At 39.9% G+C, this 20,616-nt stretch overlaps 1 protein-coding gene across 26 annotated transcripts in view; it reads left to right on the forward strand.

Moving 5' to 3' along the window:
• PHLDB2 (pleckstrin homology like domain family B member 2) overlaps positions 1 to 20,616 on the forward strand; it is a 217,835-nt gene that overhangs the window by 149,733 nt on the left and 47,486 nt on the right. For all 26 annotated transcript variants that reach the window (XM_049105425.1, XM_049105427.1, XM_049105426.1 and 23 more), the window contains 3 exons: positions 4,243 to 4,605; positions 10,440 to 10,583; positions 11,835 to 11,972. In XM_049105425.1, coding sequence (XP_048961382.1) covers positions 4,243 to 4,605; positions 10,440 to 10,583; positions 11,835 to 11,972 — 645 coding nt within the window. The remainder of the gene's footprint in view (positions 1 to 4,242; positions 4,606 to 10,439; positions 10,584 to 11,834; positions 11,973 to 20,616) is intronic.

Consider the following 20,616-nt stretch of genomic DNA (forward strand, 5'->3'; position numbering starts at 1 on the left):
ACTTGCCATCAGCTCTGTCTCATTCTACCATCCACTCTTGCTAGTTTCTGACCAGGGTCTCTGACTCTTGCTAGTTTTTAATTTATGGTTATTGGGATCTCCTAAGTCCTGAAATACAGAGAAAGAAAGTTGACTTGGTTCTCTGCATGTACCTCGTCCCTCTTCCTCCAAAGAACCCCATCTTTCTAGCCCCGCAGGAGGTGCTTATCCCCAAATATATTCTATTGGTCCATGCTCTATGCCTTTGCTTATGTGGTTCCTTTATAGAAATGCCAAGCCCACCCCACTGGCCAACAGGCCACACAGACTCATATTTATCCCGGAGTCTCAACTCAAATTTGTCTTTCTGTAATTTTTGTCTACTACTTCCTTCTATGTGAATCTACTGGTTTTCTATAAATCTGTTTGCACTATTCTCTTTGACTGTTTGTACCTCCCACTAAAGATGTAAGGGTAGAAATGCTGTCCTCTGTCTTTGTGTCTCCAGCACATCAATGGCCTGAGAGTAACTTAATAGATCTTTGATGAACTGGTGATAATGGAGATATTGAATCTCTAGGGTGAACAGGAGAGAGAAGAAGGTCATAGTTAGCAGTTACAGCAAGTCCTCTTATGAAAAAAATACTTTCTTTCAACTAAATTATTTCTAGCCATTAAAAGTTGACCCTTTTCTTTTACATAGCAAGTGACCCAATATAGTTAATTAGAACAGAAGGAGTTTAACAAAGATTTCCACTGTGTTTGGGTATTGACAACTGGTTTTCTGTATAATTTATTTCTGCACTACATTTATAGTGCCGTGGTCCAGACTGACTGCTCTTGGCTACCAGGGGATGGGTGGATTTGGGGGATGGATGAGATCCCTGACCGAGAGCTGTGAACTGCAGTGAGGCAATGCCAGATACATTCCTCTAAAAAGGAAAGAAATCCCTGAGGTCAAAACATAGTCTGCAGCTTTTTTTTTTTTTTCTTTCTTTCTTTTCTTTCTTTTTTTTTTTTTTAAATGCTAAGGGAAAGAATCGCACAACCATTTTCTTCAGGCTTATATTTTAAGATCTCATGTCCTCTTGAAGCTTTCTTTGATATATGTGATATATGGAGAGGAGAAAAGGGAAAACAGGGAGATAACAAAAGTATTTAAAATAATTTGATTCAAACGACCTACTTTCCAAGCCCGTAACACCAATGTTTTGTGCTGTTTAGATGCATAGGCTGTGTGCTGGTGGCTTTTCTAAAGAACACACAGCAGAATGCTGGCTGGGAGAGGTGGACAGGAATCGAAGCTTGGTAGGTCGCCAGGTGAAGCGCCAGATGAAATGGAGTTTTAGGTAGGGTGTGGTACATCTGAGTTTGCCGGTCTCCGTTGGTGTTGGATGTTCCACCATCATTATTAATAGTGCCCTGTTTGGTCCTCAAAGGTGTCCTGGTCTGGAATCGCCACCCTGATTTTAGGCCTCCTAGAGTGAGGAATAGCGGAGTGATGGATGGGAAGCAACAAGACTCTAGAGTGAAGAGGGCTCAGGGGAGAATTATTTTATGAGAGTACATGCTGTACAGAGTTTTCCTTAAAAGGCTTCATATAGTGCTCTCTGAAATACCTTGCAGACTTTCTTCTGACGCACTTCTCGACATCAGTTTATTTTTCTTTGGTGCAGCTTTTATGGGGCCAATGTGTCTCCACGCAGGCTGGATTTCTTTGAGACTCACGGGCAGCAGTGCTGCTTGTATGTGTGATTCATGCCTGGACAGATTGGCTGTGAATGGGGTGATAAGAATAGAGAGAAGCACATACCAGTAGACCACACTTCCTGTGCACAAGCCTTTGAATACTGCATTTCACTGTCTGAAATAGCATTCATCTTCAGGCTGGGATCATTTATTCCCTGTGGAATTAAGCAATAGCACTGGCAGCAGAAGAAACTATTTTGGGAAAGGGATGTGGGAGGAATTTGGCTGTGTATAACAGGCTAGACGTAAGTACCTTCCGTGGTTCCACACTGTTCCCCGAAGCCCTGGTAAGTGGGAATTGACAACCTTCAGATAATCCCACGTGTAGCTAATGTCCAGGGCAATGTATACATGCTGTGATCTCTAAGGGTCAGTAAAGATGGAGTTTAGAGGCTTCAATTTAAGTCCCCTAAATGGCAGAAAGAGAACTTTCCTTTGGAGATTAGCATTAGCTTCTAATGCAGATGCTGTTGAGAAGGGGTAAAATGTAACATCCTGCTCCTGTCCCCCTCCTTACACCTGCCCTTTCAGGTGGTTTTTGCATTTTCCCATGTAAACTTATCTCTATCCTTGGTGAAGTTTAAAATAAGGCAGTGAATGCTGTGTGCCCCCCCCCCCACTCCCTCCCCATAAAGCTGAGGTGGGTAGGACTTGGCAGCTGGCGGCAGCTGTGAAGATAAATAGGCACCGGGGCTCCTGGATGGACAGGGTGCAGAAGGCGTGGGATGAGGTTTGCAGCTATGAGTGTCTGCTGTGGGACGAGGCCATGAGGACGGAGCTGCAGCTGGAGGCCAGAAGTTCAGGCAGTGAACAGGAGGTGGGGGCTTACAGGAACCAGTGGAATTAGTCCTTTTGATCAAGCTATTGTGTTTGCAGGGGTGAGGGGGGCATAGAAAAGTCAGATACAACTTAAGTGACTTCTATCTTGTCATTTAATTAGTCTATTTATGGAAGCCAGGGAACCGTGTTGGTCTGTTTCTATTTAACTTTGCTGTTGGATAGTCCTTCAACTGACTGCCTTCAGAATTTTGTCTTTACAAATCAGCTACAATTAGAAATTGAAAACAGCACCCCAGTGCTACTTTAAAATTTTCTATTTTGTTACTACTAACCAGTTTGGAAAATGTTTTTCTATGGATGGCTTTTAAATTCTCTTTTCAATGTGGTAGTTGTCATCACAACAGATTGTTTTGTTATTTTAGTATTTTTCTTTCACTTTGGCCTTGGGATTAATGTGAGAGGCAGAGATGTTAAGGTTCCCCACTCCAAATAGTGCTGTCAGGGCTTAGGCTAAACATTTCATAAATTATATCCTTTGCTCACAAATATATAGTGAATTTACTAAAGTCAAAACCATAAATATCCACTTGTTTTGTATGGGGTGCTTCGTGAAGTGCCAGTAACTCATACCTTTATAGACATCAGTGGCCTATATACTGATTTTTTTAAGCAAATGAATTATCATTTTTTGAGAGTTTATAAGGATTTTATTTTAATTTATTTTATTTATTTATTTTTAATAATAAACACTGGGTGTTATTCTGTATGTTGGCAAATTGAACACCAATGAATTATCATTTTTTTAAAAAAGATTTTATTTATTTATTCATGAGACACACACAGAGAGAGGCAGAGACACAGGCAGAGGGAGAAGCAGGCTCCATGCAGGGAGCCCAATGCGGGACTCGACCCCCGGGGTTTCCAGGATCAGGCCCTGGGCTGAAGGCGGTGCTAAACCGCTGAGCCACCCGGGCTGCCTCATGAATTATCATTTTATTTTCCAGTTAAATGAATCAAAATGATCTCAGAATCTGAAATACATTGATGTCTTTCTATCTGGACATGACATGAAAAGTTTTTCATTTTTATGCAACATTTCTACTTCTTCATAATTTTAATTACTCATGTGAGAAGTTGATGGAAAAGACCTTTATCTCGTGACAAGAAATAAGAAAAGTATTGAAAATTTTGAGGCCTGTCAAATAAAATATTGAAAAAATTCAAGGAGAAATGTTTTTTATATTAGAAGATTCTTTAGCATTTTTCTTTCATGTCTGTATCTCTAGGGTGCTAGAGAATTAACTTTAATCTCAACTGTGAAGTCAATAGTGATGAAGGAACTAGGTATGTTGGAGGCAGAGAGGTAGAGAAGGAAAGGGGAGGGAAGATATTTTAAAAAGGAGATTGAAGAAAAACCTTTGAAGTGTTCAGAGAAATGATAAATATCAAGAAAAGGCTTCCCGAGGGCTGCCACATGGTAGGATCAGCAATGGGACATTCAAGGAGAGAGGACGGCCAGAATTGAGTTTGGGAAGAAAATCAGGCCTTTTTCACCTGGGTTTCATATAGATCCTTAAACGCACCCAAGAGAGATGATGGACACTCATCACCGGCCTGCCGTCTGTGGGTTGACCTGTGGGATGAAATCGCCAGTGGTCCCAGCCTCTCCAATCTTTTTATTCGTGATTGTGTGTGTCCTCACACTCCCTGACCTTCCCCTCTTCTGCGTTCTAGGAGAGACAGCGTCTGGAGACCATCCTCAGTCTATGTGCTGAATACACGAAGCCCGACAGCCGCTTGTCCACGGGCACCTCCGTGGCAGATGTGCAGAAGATCAATAAGGAGCTTGAGAAGCTGCAGCTGTCGGACGAGGAGTCCGTGTTTGAAGAAGCCGTGGTGAGCCCTGACGCCAGGTACAGGTGCCACCAGAAGGCTTCTCTCCATGACGCCGACTTGCCGGTCTTTGGGAGCATCGGTCAGAGCAGTGCCAGCCTCCTCTCCCCCAGGAGCATCAGGAATGATGACCTGCTCAGGGACTTCACGTCAGCCTTTCTGAAAACTTCCAGCGAGTCTGCTTACCTTAGTATCCTACCAAAGGTAAAGGCGACAAAGCAAAAAGACCAGGATTTAGGACGTGGGGCTTATTGGCCTAGAGACTAGAGGTTTTACCTTTACTTGCTTTCCAAAATGTTCTCAGTGAAGCTTCGATTTAAGAGGTCATTAGCTAAACAGGTGCAGCAAATTAGGGTGTTTACCATAAAGTAACAAAGGTGCCCCAGAAAAAACTGTAGCTGTACAGAAAAGTCAAAAGAAAGAAGTTTCTCTTCTTTCTCTCTGCCCCCTCCCAGTTGTACACCTGAGAAATAAACACAAAGTGTCTTACCTGCCCTCTTAATATTTCTGTGCGTATATGGCTATGTGTTCTATGCACACACACACATATCTAAACATGCAGTGTTCTGCTCTTTTTCTTTTCCTCACTAAATATCTGAACATCTTTGCATTTTAGTATACACAGCTCTGCCTCATTCTTTTTAATAGCTGACTAGTATTCTGTTGTTTGGAAATACTATGTAAACTGTCCCTAGTTTTTTTTTTTACTAATAAAATCTATAGGCAGCAAATAACTGTGCAAATGTATCTGCAAGATCATTTACTAAAATTGGAGTTGCTGAATCAAAGGGTTTTTATATTATTCATTTTTCCAAATATTTCAATATTATTCCAATATTTATATTGGAATATAAATTAATAAGAATATTGAATATTTATATTATTAAATATTGGAAATATTATTCCAATATTTCCTAATTATACTCTGGGAAGATTATACATTTCCAGGTGACACTTGCACTAACAGTTTATGAGCACACCTTGTTCTCCATTCACTTGGCCAAGGCTGTATATTATCATAATTTTTTAATATGCTAAGTTAATATGTGTTTAATTTGCTTCTCTTTAATTATGCACGTTTTCATATTTTCAGTTGTTGATTTGTATTTTTGACCCACTTGTTCATGTTCTTCACCCATTTTTAAAAATCTTCTTATCTTGTTTTTACTAAGTAATATGAACTGCCTATAAGGAAAGTAGCTTTTATCATGAGCGGTCTTCCCCTTGACTTTACTTGTGATATTTTTTAGAGGTATAGGAGTTTAAGATTCATATGTGGTTATAATTATTGCTTAGTCTTCTGGTTGTATAATTTCAAAATGTCCTTCAAATTTGAGGATTTCTTAAATGGAATTGAAGGATAATCTTTTGATGTTACTTTTTTCACCTGTGTGTGAAAAAATAATTTTTTTTTTGAGACAGAGTGTGTGCAGGCATGCAAGTATGTGACTGGAAGGCAGAGGGAGGGGAGAGAGACAATCTTAACCAGGCTCCATGCCCAGCTCAGAGCCCAGTGCAGGGCTTGATCTCACAACCCTGAGATCATGACCTAAACCAAAATCAAGAGATCAAGAGTCAGATGCTTAACTGACTAAGTCATCCAGACGCCCCAGGAATCTTTTTTCTATGAGATTAAAATAAAAATTCTTTTTCCCCTTATCTAGAAAGGATTTAAGAGAGCTGCAAGAAGACATAAATTTTATTGAGATAAAATTAACACCAAAAATAGTAATTAGGAGGGGGAAAACAGACACCATAATCACAATAATTTATTTATTTAAATAAACAGGATTAATTAAGTAAGTAAGTAACTCTGACCATGAAGTTCCATTCTGAGATTCTTGGCAATTATACCCAAAGAATCAAAACCACCAAAAGATACATTAGTTAAGTTTTTGTTGTAGGAGGAGGACACAAACTGATTAAGAGAAAGACCTTATCATGGTGCTAAATTCTGACGTTAGTTTATTATCACCTGGAGTATTATTCAGGAGGAGTTTGTGTGTTGGTTTTGACTTTTTCACTCCATGTTCCTTGGAAGACGTCTGTGTCTGCCTTCTGAGTTCTCCCATCATCGACATCAGGACTCAGAAACGTCCAGTCCTTCTTTCTCCTAATGACCACGTTGACCTTACTCATTCTCAATGGAGAATACTTCTGAATAGGACATTTGTTTCTACTGCCAGAAAGTTGTAACTGTTAGAATCTAGGATGGGGGGCGGAATCAAAAGTTGTTTGTGTTCAGGCGAAGTAAATGACCCGCCGTTTGAAAACTTGAGCTGTTTTCAGCAGCCATGAGGCTTCCTTTGAAGTCCTTGGCTTCCTTTTCATTTAAAACCCTTTTCCATTTCTTCCATCATGGGCAGCTGCCATGATGTTTGTTTAAGCAGTGAGCTGTGTGTCTCTCTTTAAGGACAATCTTTTGGGAGGCAGGTTTCTTCCTGAAGAGGCCTGAGACAAGAGCCGCTGGTGTGTAAATGGGCAGATGATGGCAGATGTTTTTAATTGCTCAAATATGCTTTTGTGGAAAAGGAGGCCTCTGAAGCTTAGAGCAGCCTCTGTTGCAGCAAGACATATAAGACTGTGCATCCTTTAGAGACAGGAAATGTCAAAGGCACCTCTGGTTACCACGCAACAGCTTAGGCAGAGAGTGAGGGAGGGGGATGCATTCCAAGGATGGAGGTTTGCATTTATGACTTTTTGGAGACAGATATATGTTACCTTAGGACCGATAGGAGAGTGTTTTATTAAGTCCTGACCATTTGTTTTGGATGCTTTCCTTCTTAGTAATCTGCTGACTCAATTATTTCCTTAGCAAAGAACAGAGTCCATTATTAATTGATCTAAGGATCAATAGAGAAGAAAGGAATGTGACAAACACTCTAAGCTGATTTAAGGAAGCAAAGATTTTAATGGTTTTTAGGAAACTTGAGGTTTAGCATTCTGGAACTTGTTTTATCTAACATTTACAGATACAGATGACCTTGGAAATATGCTTATTCTATTCTATTCTATTCTATTCTATTCTATTATTTTTTAAACATTTATTTATTTTAGAAGGAGTGAGAGTGTAGTGGGAGGGAGAGGGAGAGAAAATCTCCAGCAAACATCCCACTGAGCACAGAGCCCAACACAGGGCTCGATCTCATGACCCTGAGATCACCACCTGAGCCAAAACCAGCAGTCAGATGCTTAACTGACTGAGCCACTCAGGCTCCCGAAAATGTGATAATTTTAATTGGCTTTTGTGAACCCCGTCTTCTGCCACCTGAGATGAAAGCTGAGAGTACCTCACTCTTCTCTCTTTTTTCCTGTAGCGTTGGGATGTAAGCAACACAGACAGTGCTGTGTACCTTTACGTACAGCATTGTGACCTTACTTACAAATATTGTGAAATGATTACCACATTTAATTTAACTAACATCCATTACTTCATATAGTTATTTGAAAAAAAAAAAAAGTTCTTTTCCTTGAGAACTTTTCCCCTCTTCTCTCTGAGTAATCATTCTCCGCTGGATTGCCCTCACACTTGCACACATTGCAACTTCCTCTGATTGCAAGGAGTTTCCAAGAAGATATTTGAGGGGAAAAAAGTAGATAAAAAGTTTCCTGTTCCTACTGTCTCTCCCCTTTTCTTTGTGGAGATCAGGTGCCATGGCATATTTGGGGATCCTCATACATGTGTAAACAATATTCTCATCCCACTCCATTATAGACCATTTAGCATTTTAGAATCTCTTTAGAAGATCTTGCTCTTTATAAATAACAAAGAAGAACCATTTCCTACATAGCATCGATTGCTATAAACAGCCTCTCAAATAGTCTATAATCAAATATGCCTACTGTGATCAAGTTTTTAGAAACTTTGAGTTAGGAGTGCCTGGGTGGCTCAGTCGGTTGAGTTCTGACTCTTGATTTCAGCTCAGGCCATGATCTCAGGGTCGTGAGATCCAATGCCGAGATGGGCTCCATGCTCAGTGTGGAGTCTGCTTGTCCCTCTCCCTCTGCACCTCCCCCCACTCATGGGCATGGGGGCACAAGCAATCTCTCTCTCTCTAAAATAAATAAATAAATAAATAAATAAATAAATAAATAAATAAATAAAATCTTCAAAAGAAAGGAAGAAAGAAACTGAGCTAGACATTTATAATCACCACTGTCACCTTTCTTCACCTTCTACTTGTTTGGAAGGTGTAGGGTTTTGCAAATTGTTCAGCTTTTGTTTTGTCTTAATGCTTTACTTCCACAAGTGAGAGAGATATTTTTAAACCATGTTGGCAGTTGAAACCTAATATGAAATGTTAGCTCAACAGGATACTGGCCTTCTTGAGGCTTTCCTGCTAGGATGACACGTCAGTGGTTTTGGAATGCCATTCACTCTTACAGGCCTTCCTCACGCCCTAAAACGGGCACCTGAGCATTAAGACAATGGGATTCATTGTCTGTGATAAAAAAGTCAGCGGTTGTTTTATTAATTGGTAAGATACTGCATATAAGACGGCAATTAAAAGTCTAAATGTCAGAGTTTAGAAGGCCTGCGTACTTCTGCTAATCAACCTGAGATCCTGTGACATCTCAATTGTTTAATCTCCTTAAGGCGCAGTGAAGTAGGATAAAGAATAAAGAATATGAATAAAGAAATGCCACATGCTGGCTATCTTCTTGACGTTATTTTCAAGATCATTAAATAAATTAAATGAACTTAGTGAGGCATACTAAATTTTATTGATCTCTTTGGTTAATATGAATCTTCTTTGCCCTGACTAATGAGTAATCTTCAATAATTTACTTATCCAGGCTGCTATTTTTAATGTCCAAGTATGAAATTATTTCATGGTTAACTTACTAATGCAAAGAAATTACATCTTTTTCAAGGAGAGATAAAAACTGAATAAATAATGTGCCAATACCCCAGCATCCTTTGACTTGCAGAAAGACTGATCTCTAGAAGGCAATATCTAGAATAACTAATTCTAGAAAGAATTCCTGAAAGAAGAGGCTATTTTGAATTCACTGTTCTCTCTTCTTAAAACAATAGGCAGTCTCATTTTGGTTGGTATCTGATCCTAAATATTCCTTTCTTCCCTGGGCATTTGTCATAACTCTGTTCAGGGGTGGAAGTCTATTCTCTCTTACTTAATTTCTTTCCTGACTTTCTCGTTCCTTGCCAAGGAACTCAAGCTTTTTTTCTATGCAATGATTTTGTGAATGATGACCCGTGTCCTATTTTGTGTCCCAAAAGCCCATTGGCCCAGTAGTGTCTTAGTATATGTGCTGCCGAAGCGAGCACGCAGTAGTGTCTTAAACATTATACAGGAAGAAGGTTCTGTAGGATAAAGACAGTAAGTAATGTGCAAACACAAGAAGTGAACCATGAGTTAACTTCATATTAAGTGTATAGTTTTCACTCATTTTGGGAACCTCCAAAGTAATAAGGCTTGTATTGTCCTGATTCTTCACTTTATGGAACATTGTGGTGAGAGGGGCCAAGAGCATTATACCCACTTTTCCACAGTGTGTTAGAAAGGAAACAAACATGAATGCACTCATTCACAGAAAACCCAGGAAGTGGGACCCAGGAGGATGGCTAGAGATTCAGAAGACTGTTGTAGGAGCTATGCTCACTCAGAGATGGGAGAGAATATGGGGCTTGGAGTGAAGGTAGCAGCATACCCAAGAGATTCTTGAGGAAGATGTCAAAAGTCTTGTATAGCTTTTAGTTCTTTGCTGTGCCAAACTTTCTCTATAATCTTAGAGAAGTCGCTCCAATCTCTATGGACCACAACTTCCTCAACTATATAACCTCTTAAAAGAATATGAATGGGTGAGTTTAAGTTGATTTGTATGAGGTAACTTACAAACCTTACTGCTGCGGATTTGTGGGAAAATGCAGAATTGCAACTGAACAATCACCAGGATGCTTTTAGAATCCAAAGAGGTCTGGAGACTTTGAAACAAGAGACTTACTACTGGTTTATAAATTGGGAGATTCTGGAATTGAGGTGTGAATAGCCCTTTTCTGTGTTGATTAATTGCAGACCCCAGAGGGTATAAATGAAGAACAAAGGATTCAGGAGTTGGCAGCAATGGAGGAGACCCGGATAACAATTCTAAATAACCTCGAAGAACTTGAACAAAAAATCAAAGACATAAATGACCAGATGGATGAGTCTTCCAGAGAGGTATAAACCAGGAGTTGATTTTTTACCCCTCCCTTGTTTCTCACTTTCCTCTAGCTTAAGAATATTACTGCCTATTAAGGCATAGACTTTCGAAGCAGAATACATAGAAATCAACAATGAATTAATATTTTTTTCAGTGCACCCTGTATAGGGTAAAAATAGCTTTTTTTAAAAAAAATTTCTTTTTCCTTATCTTTTTTTTCTTAAGTCAGATGAGTCAAACATAGGAAGCCATTTTTGATGTACTTTGGATATAATCAATTTTGTCTTGGGCAGCCCCGGTGGCTCAGCGGTTCAGCGCCGCCTTCAGCCCCAGGAGATCCAGGATCGAGTCCCACATCAGGCTCCCTGCATGGAGTCTGCTTCTCCCTCTTTCTCTCTGTCTCTGTCTGTATGTCTCTCTGTCTGTCTCTCTCTCTCTCTCTCTCTCTGTCCCTAATAAGTAAGGAAAATCTTAAAAAAATTTTTTTTGTCTTAACTAGTGTGTGTTTTCCGACTTGCTATAGATTTGTCTGTCAGCTGAGGTGTCCAAGTTCAAATCCAACAGTTTCCTGAGTATGCTTACTATGAGCTGGACATCATGTTGGTACTATAGGGGGATTTATATATGAATCAAACATAGACTAGCTTTCTAGAGGTTTGCAAACCAGAGAGGAGACAGACACATTGTCTATTACTATAATAGGAGAAAGGGGTAATTTTCATACTTTCTCCACGGAGCAAGTAGGAGCAAATGCTTCTGCCTAGCATGTGTATACTCACAGATGATGCAGATAGCTATAAGTAGAAGGGGACTGCTCACCTGTCATCTTATACACAGACCCTGGACGTCCCTCCTGCTGGCATTGCTAAGAATGCATCACTTGCATGCTGGGCCGGGTGTAATTTTCACTTCCCATGCTCTGTGGACAAACAAAGACAGACACAGCTGCTCCCAAGATGGTTTGTGCTTGAGCCTGAATCTGAGCAAATAGGTCAAATATTATGGAGAAGTTAGTAGAAAAGGAGTTATAGTAGAGAAATTAAATGATAGGTAGATTTCTTAGTAAATACATTGTGGGCTGTCCGGCTTTCTTATATAGGAATTTTGAGTCTCACCTGGACTCTCCAGGGTGCTCTCTAGATCCCACAGTCCAACTGATACCATAGTACCTTTTGAAATTTGTAGTTGTTAAAAATGCACCTCTAAAGTGGGCAGTTGAGAATCTCTCTGAAGGTGAAACACCTCTGAGCTTTGTTTTGTGTCCTCAGTTGGATATGGAATGTGCTCTTTTGGACGGAGAACAAAAATCTGAAACAACTGAACTCATGAAAGAGAAGGAAATTTTGGATCATCTAAACCGGAAAATAGCAGAACTGGAAAAGAACATTGTTGGTGAAAAGACCAAGGTAAAGGAAAAGTATATTCGAATGCAATGTTTATGAGCAATATGGTGATTCCATTTGGTCAAATTTAAATGTTGTATGAATTGCCGTGGTTTTGGATTTGTGTGTCATGTTCCTGGAGACAGTGGTTCTAGAGGAAAGCCTTAAGATGAGGTAAGTTCTTCGCAAAGAACTGTCAGTGACCGAGCTGTGGATGCTGAGAGTAGAGCCCATTGAACTTTCGATCTGATATTCATGGCATCCAAATCTACTTGAGATGAGTGACTTGCTTTTTTTCCAGCAGCCTTTCTGCTCTTCTGATTGCACTGTGTTTTTTAAAGATTGTTTTCAGCATGCTAAACTTAACCACTGGTATCCTATGGGGATGACTTAAGCATATTCATATATGGTTGCCTTTTTCCTTTTCATTTTTCTGTTTATTAAAACTTTGAATGGGAACCATTCATCTCATCTGTCTTGCCTTGCCATTGTCTTCAATGCAAGAGCACTGCTCTTTGACAAATGAAGTGGAGTTGACAGGGAATCCTCGCACACTGCCAAGTGGAAAATAGCCATGAAAGACAGTTGACACTTACCTTGAAAAAGGTCTTACACATACATTTCAGCCGCAACCTGAATGTTGGTGGATATCTACTAGGGAAAGTGAGAAAAATTACCTACAATTTTTAGAATTCAGGGTAGTTGTTGGTTTTTTTGTTTGTCTATTTGTTTCCCCTGGGAAATATTTTACTCACTCTTCTCTCACATTCTGAGTTAATTACAGCTAAACTAAGCCTAAAATTAAAAAATGAAATTCCAGTTTCAGAGGGAAGAAGCAAATGAACTTGAACACATTCTTCCTTGTATACCATCTTCTACACTAAGCTGAGAAAAAGAAAAAAAATCACTTTGAGTAAGTTCTAGTGGGTAGTATGTGGAAAGGATTTCTACTGAATGTGGCCTCCTTTTTAGGCTCTTCTTTGTTTGAGACCCTATAAATAAGGGCATTTGATCTTGGTGCCAGAGAATGAACTCAAAGTGATATTGTCAGAAATTGATGTCAGACTAACAGCTACACATCAATTTCTTGGTTGCCTGCTTGTCAAGATTAACTACACAGCTTTTTCACATTAAGTTTTATGTCCATTCCTTCTAGCTCCAGACTTTGAAATAGTTAAGAAACCCATTTGGGTTGTTGGTTTTTTTTTTTTTTTTTTTTTTTTTTAAAGCTCAAAATGAAGTCAAAGGATTGATTGTCTAGATCTGCAGTAGAGGCTGATTCTGCTTTTTCAAAATTCAGCATGGGTATAGCAAGAAATTGTGGGAAGTATTAGAAGTCTTTGTTTGGGGTGCTTATTAGTATTTATTTTTATATCATACTGGAAAACTTGTGGGACATAGGAATGGGTATCATGTTCTCCATGAACCTTCCTCATGGATGTAGTTATTTATTGTTGTGTAACACACACGTGGCATGGCCTGCAAATTCTATTTGTCTCTATCATTAGCATGAGACACAAAAGTGAAGCAAGCCATGTCAAAGCTTAATCCCATCTCCCAGGGAAAGTTGTGTTATATTCTGAGGACCTGAAGGAGAGGTGGGACTCCTGAGGACCTGAAGGAGAGGTGGGCAGAAACAAGAAAGGAGGCCACCTCCATCCTTCCTATTATTGTTTTGGTAAGCTTGACAGAGGCTGTGCATAGGAGAGGGGACGGAGGGGGCTAGAAGTTTAGGACTGGCTTGTGCAGCTGTTAGGGGATTCGTTGGTCTTAGAAAGTGGGATTATTGTCTGTCATCACATGGTATAAAAAGTGGCAGAAACTGGCTTTGGATTAGAGCTTCCAGAGAAGGACAAGGGAAGTGGAAATAGACTGGACTAGATGACATATCTAGTCATACATATTTTGACAACCAAACTCAAAGAGAGACTCGATACCACTTGGCAGCATTACTATATTTTTCAAATAAACTTATACTAGTTTAAGACATGGCTGTTTCACGCTTTTATTCTGTTCAGACCTCTGGTCTGTTTTCCTCCCACTATGATGACCTCACCACCCACTTCCCTGAGAAACCAGATGTATCCTATCCTTCACAATGAAGGAAGGTTCTCTCCACCCCTCAAAGATGGAGATGCCTTTGGAGATACTGTGGGTGTCATCCCATCCTACTGTCTCAAGGTCAGCTCTCCTGTACCCCCCTCCCCCAGCCTTCCCCTCTTTACTGGACTGTTACTGCCAGCATATCAACATTATTTTTACGTTTTATTATTATTTAAATATAAACTGCCTTCCAGCTATTGCCATATCTCATTTCTCTTCATTGTAGCCATGCTTTTCAAACAGTGTTCCCGCTATGCTGTGAGGTCTCTTCCTCAGTTCCTAATTACCCATCGCCCCCATTACGGTCGGCTTAGACCCCCAGTATTCCATCAGAAGTGTGTCTCTTAACATCTAAGTACTGCCCAGCCTACTGCATTTTTTTAGTTCTCTTGCGATCAGACTTCCTGGGCAGCATTCAAGACTGGGGACAAATCTTTTTCTTCATACTTGCCTCTCCCCATCCACCATTTGGCCTCTGGGTGCCTCCTCTTCTGGTTCCCCTTCTCTTTCTCTTCCTCATTCTCTCTGACTTCTCCAGCTGGGTTCCCTTTGCTTGTTCCTCTACCTCTGTAAAACCAGTTGCTAGAGTGTTTGTCTCTGATCTGAACCCTCTTCTCTTATATCCTCACATTCTTTTATAGCCATGGCTTCCCATGACCTGTATATGCTGGTGACAGTCAAGTGTGTCTGTAGCCTCCAACACTTTCCTGAACTTCTGACTCATATCCTATAGTCTACCTGACATCTGCACTCAGACATTTCACAGCTACTGCCGACTCAATGTTCGTAATGAACTCTTGATCTTCTCCCCCTTGTCTTCCACACTTCACCTCACCCCCACCACCAATCCTGTTCTTCCTCCAGTGTTCCCAGTCCAGGAGATGGCATCTCCAGCCGCCTCTATATCCAAATGGAAACCTGAAAGTAGACCTTGACCCTTCTTTCTCCGTCACCTTCACATTAAGAGTTCTCAGTTAGTTTAGCTTCTCTGCATCTCCACTAACAGCGTTCTATTCTAACCCATCAGAATCTCTTCTTTACTTCCATTCCCATTTGCTTCCCTTTAGCTCCTTCTCTTCACAACAGCCAGAGCGAATTTTTAAAATATATAAATTAGGTCACCTCACTCTGCTTTGTGTTCCACCATATTTTATATAAGTTTTATGCAAATCTTAATTCCTGACCTGTCGCGTGCCTTTGTCACTCTCCCCTCCTTCACACAATGTACATGGTGACTTTCTTTCTATTTGTTTAAAGAGCTTCCCACCCCCACCCCCTACCAGATCTGTTTCCTTGCAGATCTGTTTCCCATGCCTGGAATTCCCTTCCCCAAATTCCATATCTTGTTGGTTCTGTCTTTCAGGGCTGAGGTTCATTGTTAGCTTTTGAGAAAAGCCCTTTCAGTTCTTTCCAGTTCAGATTATGTTCTCCCTGTTGTTCTTTTAGTCCTCGTACAAACCATATTTCATACTTCACATTTATTTGGGGCTTGTTAGATATGAATGTCCCTCTCCAGCATGTAAAATAGAGGAAGGCACTGCTACCCACTGTTTACCCAGCTTACAGCACTAGAATACCACCCAGTATGCTTCAGGAATATTGTCCTTGGATCTCCCGCTAACAGCAAGCCCAGGCGGGCCCTTAACAGAAACATTGAGCCAAACACCTGCTCAAGAGCTACGTGCTGCCAAGTTCAGGCCATCTGGGATGGTCTGCTTCAGTACACATGCCAGTGGGCTTGTAGTCACACTGCCAGTTGAGCCAGAGTGTAAGACAGAAGGAGGAAGTGGCCTTTGCCCCTTTGGATCTCGTTTCCTTTTCCATACACCTGTTGCTGCTGTCAGATATAAACTGTGGAATGAGAAAACCAAAACCTGGAAAGATATCCCCGTCGGGCAAGCTCTGCTTCAGATGTCCATAGCACATCCTGTAAGCCTGGCCCTGCTTTTTGGATACAAGGCCTAGAGCATAGGAAGAGGGCTTACTAACACCTCAAATTTCAAATACCGATGTGAAATTATTGACATTGTTTCCTTGGCACTGGAGGCCAGCCTTTAGTACTATTTCTCTTATCTGATTTGGGAACTAGCATTCTATTTTACCTATTTGGTATAAATTAATATACAGGTATCACTCACTTTTCAAAAGTTCACATTATGGTTGCCACACATTTACGAAAGAATTCCATTAGAATCTACCTTCACTAACCAAAAGAAATCCGAAGAGGATTTCCGCTTTTATGCAAAAAGTTGAGAAGTGAGCATAGCCTTCAGTGTATGGATAGGGTTCAGCATTTGTGCTGCCGTGAGCTGGTACAGGGGCAGCGTACACTCGCACCCTCAGCAGCCAGAGTGGTGCCATCAAGCTCCTTCCCCGGAAACTACAGCAGCATCGCAACATTAAGCAGCCACAGCTTCCAACTCTGGGAGTATCTGTGCTTGATCTCGCCTTGTTTATTCTGTACATCTGTTAGATGAGCAAGACGTGTCCTAAGGTATCAGGAAAGCCTAAGAGAGGTTATTTTGGAGGGTCTGGGAAGGCTTAAAATTTTTTCCATATAATTTAATGGTAATTGCTTCTTCACTTTACCCCATTTTGGCTTAGGAAAGGTTTCATAGGATTGCTCAACTTTCAGATACAGGGGGAAACCTGTATGTTATAGATGACTGCTATTTATTATATGCTACCATCAGTGATATAAACAACATAAAATATAGACAGGATATAAAATATGAACACTTAAAATATAGACAGTGTATTCAACTATACATTTATTGAACATGTTTGCAGTGGCTCCCTGAGCTGACTTTTCTCTGTCCTGAGGAGTTACACTGTCAAAAGCATCAGGAAACTCATTTCCATGTGGCTCTGAGCTAAATGCCACCTGCCTATTGTGTTTTCAGACAGTAGCCACATCACAGATAGAGTCTATGAATATGGGTAAACCCTGAACAAACATAAGTATTTGACTTGAACATAAGTCCAGAGAGGATATTTATTTGATGAAGCAGTAATCACAGAGGCCATAGCGCTTTCCTGGGGTGAGTAAAAGAAGAGAGAATTGTTAACCTCTGTCCTAGTGAACTGATTCAGTTTAATGAGTTTGGCGACAGAGTGGAGAAGCCACCAGGACCATGAAGTGCCATTCTGGCAAAGGCCTTGTTGTGAACTTGGCTTCCCTTCTTGCCACTCCCCCATTCCAAGGCACAGCCCAGTTGGAGCAACTGCTGAGCAGGTGTGGACACATGCATTTGGTTTATAGAGATTTTTCCCTATCTTTTTTTTTTTTTTTTTTAAGATTTTCCCTCAGTCTTTGCCTCGTTCTGACTACCGTAAGAATTCAAAACTAAAAATAGTTTTCCAATTTCCTCTACTTTATTATAGAGGAATTTCAATTTCCTCTAAGATTATTATCTGTGTCTCATCTCTGCTTCTTTGGCATGCAAAAATCAATAGCCAGTTGTACTGAAATTCAGTAAAATGGTTAAGGAAGGGCGCTGCATCTGTAGTCTTGTAGTAGAGTCTTTCCATTGCCCAGATGCTCATCATAAGGCTCAACCATTCTTTGTTTTAGGATCTGCCCTCACACAGATAGATTATGGTATTTGTTGCCATCCTGGGCTGTACTTGTTTATAACTAAACAGGCTTAAAGGTATGAATTGAAACTTAAATCACTCTATGCCATATAACATGTGCCACAGTGAAATCTCAAGTTATTTGATTATTTTTCCTACAATAAGCATATATCATTGTATCTTAAATGGTTACATTTTATTCCCCATTATTATCTTGCCAAAGTACCTGTTACTTCCTCTCCATCCTCCCTTCAGAGCCAGGGGAAGACAGAGAGCCTGGCCCAGAATTCCTCAGCAAAGTGTTAATGCTTCTTGAGTGCAAAGCGTTTGCCAGGTCACAGTCAGTGTTCAGAGGGGACCCAGCCCTTCCCTTGCCTCTTTCTTACATTTCAAAGTTAACTCCCTGACTAGAGGAAGTAGAAGAATATCGTGGGATTTGGGGATTAAATCAACAGGATTCCAGATTAGGGTTATTTTTTTTTTTTCTGGTGGTTGTTTGATTATACAAATCCCTAGGGTTCTGATTTTCCAGTTGTTTTCTACACTAAAAATCCATCAATTGTGTAATTAAAATGCCAAAGCTAAAGGAAATAAAATCCCAAAAAAGAAGTATAAGGATGTGCCTCTTTAGAGGCAGGCAGAGAATGAGTTCTCAGCTACCATTTGCTGACGCAAGTCCATAATCTTTTCTCTGCAATTTTAACATCTGAAAAGTTATATGGGGGGAAAGATCATTTTGTAAGATTAACACCAAAACTTAGTTGGTTGTAAAACCTGACTCTGACTGATATTCACACTTGTGTAAATATTCATAAGTAGCTGCAGAAATAGAAATGTGTTTGATTATAGGTACTGGCCCAGACCTTACTGGAAATTCCTTTTAATACATGCTGTAGGAACTATGTTACCTCTATAAAATTCACAATATTCTGAAATCTGGAACACATCTGGCCTTAAGAATTTCAGATAAGTGATTTTGGACCTAAAGCCACTAATTGCCTAATCTGTGAACCCATGAGGATGCCTACCTCCCAAACCACAGGTTTTAGGAACTAGAAAGAAGGGTATTTCAGGGTATAAGGAAAGGACTTTGGATCAACTACCCTCAGAAATTATGGCTTAGGTACTATGAGTTTAAACATATCACTGCATCAACTCCAAACCCGACCCAATGTTTCATGAAACCCAAGTACTTAGTGCTGGGTTCTGTGCTAAACAGATTGAAAAATACAAAGATGGACCTTAAGTTTTAAGAAAATCTTTATTAAGCTAATAGAGTTGCCAGATTTAGCAAATAAATAAATAAATATTTGTGTGTGTATATATCTTCTATGTAATCCTATCCTATATCTCTCTATATATTTATATATAATAAAATATTTACATATGGAGGATGCTCAGGTACGTTTGAATTTCAGATAAACAGTAATTATGCCCTAAGCATTATTTGGAACATACTTATATTAAAAGATCATTTGTCATTCATCTAAAATTCAAAAAAAAATTTTTTTTAAGATTTTATTTATTCATGAGAGATATACAGAGAGAGGCAGAGACACAGGCAGAGACACAGGCAGAGGGAAATGCAGGGTCCATGCAGGGAGCCTGATGTGGGACTCAATCCAGGACTCCCGGATCATGCCCTGGGCCAAAGGCAGGGGCCAAACTGCTCAGCCACCCAGGGATCCCCTGAAATTCAAATTTAACTGAGTGTCCTCTATTTTATCTGGCAGCCCTATAAGCTTATAAAGTAAGCATCTTTTCAGAGTAACCTTGAACCATCTGCTTGCCAAATATAACTTAGATGTGGTAAAATTATTTCTTCATTGGTATTCAAGAATCTGTGTAATATTGAAATTCAAATAGAGCCAGCAACTTAATTTTCAGTTCCTTCCTTCAAAAATACAACTCAAAAGAGAGAAAACTTATGTTACTGTCTTCTAAGCACACATCCAGCAAAATCAGTGGTCCTATGATGAGTTTTGGATTATTAGGTTCATTAAAAATTATTGGTGCTTCTTGTGAACAAGCTTAGATTGCTTAGGGGAAACTCAGCCACACTCTTGATCATTTGTCTGACTAGAAGAGAGTCATTTTGCATCTGAACTTGAAATGTATCAGAATCTCACAGTCTACTCTTTGGTTTACTTGAGGCATTTAATCTGAGTGTAAAAAATTTGTACAATCGAGGTGTCACTTGTAAAAGGGACCTTTTATACTATGAAGTAAAGGCGCTAAGCCAAATGTTTTGAGAGCACTCTTTGGTGCCTTGTGTATTAATATCTTGTGTCTTCATTTAAAAAAAAAAATGAATAGTTGTTAATCACTTTTGCCTCTCACATCAGCCTGAGTGGCTCATTCAGGGTTTCCTAACCTGGCTGTGTATGAGAAAAAATGGCAGGATTTTTTTAATTTAAATGCTCATAACCCTGCCTTTGGCTCCTGGATGTCTGACTGAGTGGAGACTGGGGAAATAGTATATTTAAAAGCTCACCCAGGTTTTTTTAATGTGCAGTCAGGGCTAAGAATCACAGAGCTGACTGGACTGTACGTTGTGAGGACAGTGATCAATCAGCCTTCTTCTTTTCTCTACTTACTCTCCTTATAAATATTTACTGAGTGAGTGAGTAAACAACTCACCGTGGAAGCAAAGAGAAGCCTGATTTTATATACTGATTTCTGCTTTAATTTGCTGTGAATGATTTACCTTTGGCCATATATACACTTTAAGAACATCATTCTTAAACATTAAAAAAAAAAAAAAAAGGCAAAATCTGGCAGTGATTTTGAGACCCAGTTGGATTTTGCCAGCACATAAAGACAAATCAATACAAGAGCAGTGCTAATAGAAGCAGCCGTGTCTCTAGTGAAGTCACATTCTGTTCTTGGTTTTATAAATGCCCCCCTTGTACCTCTGGATTTTCCTGGAGTGTTCTAATTCCTTATACTCTTGTTTTTCCAATAACGTTAAATCTGTTAAATTTATTAA

Source organism: Canis lupus, chromosome 33 (assembly GCF_003254725.2).
Source record: "Canis lupus dingo isolate Sandy chromosome 33, ASM325472v2, whole genome shotgun sequence".
NCBI lineage: Eukaryota > Metazoa > Chordata > Mammalia > Carnivora > Canidae > Canis > Canis lupus.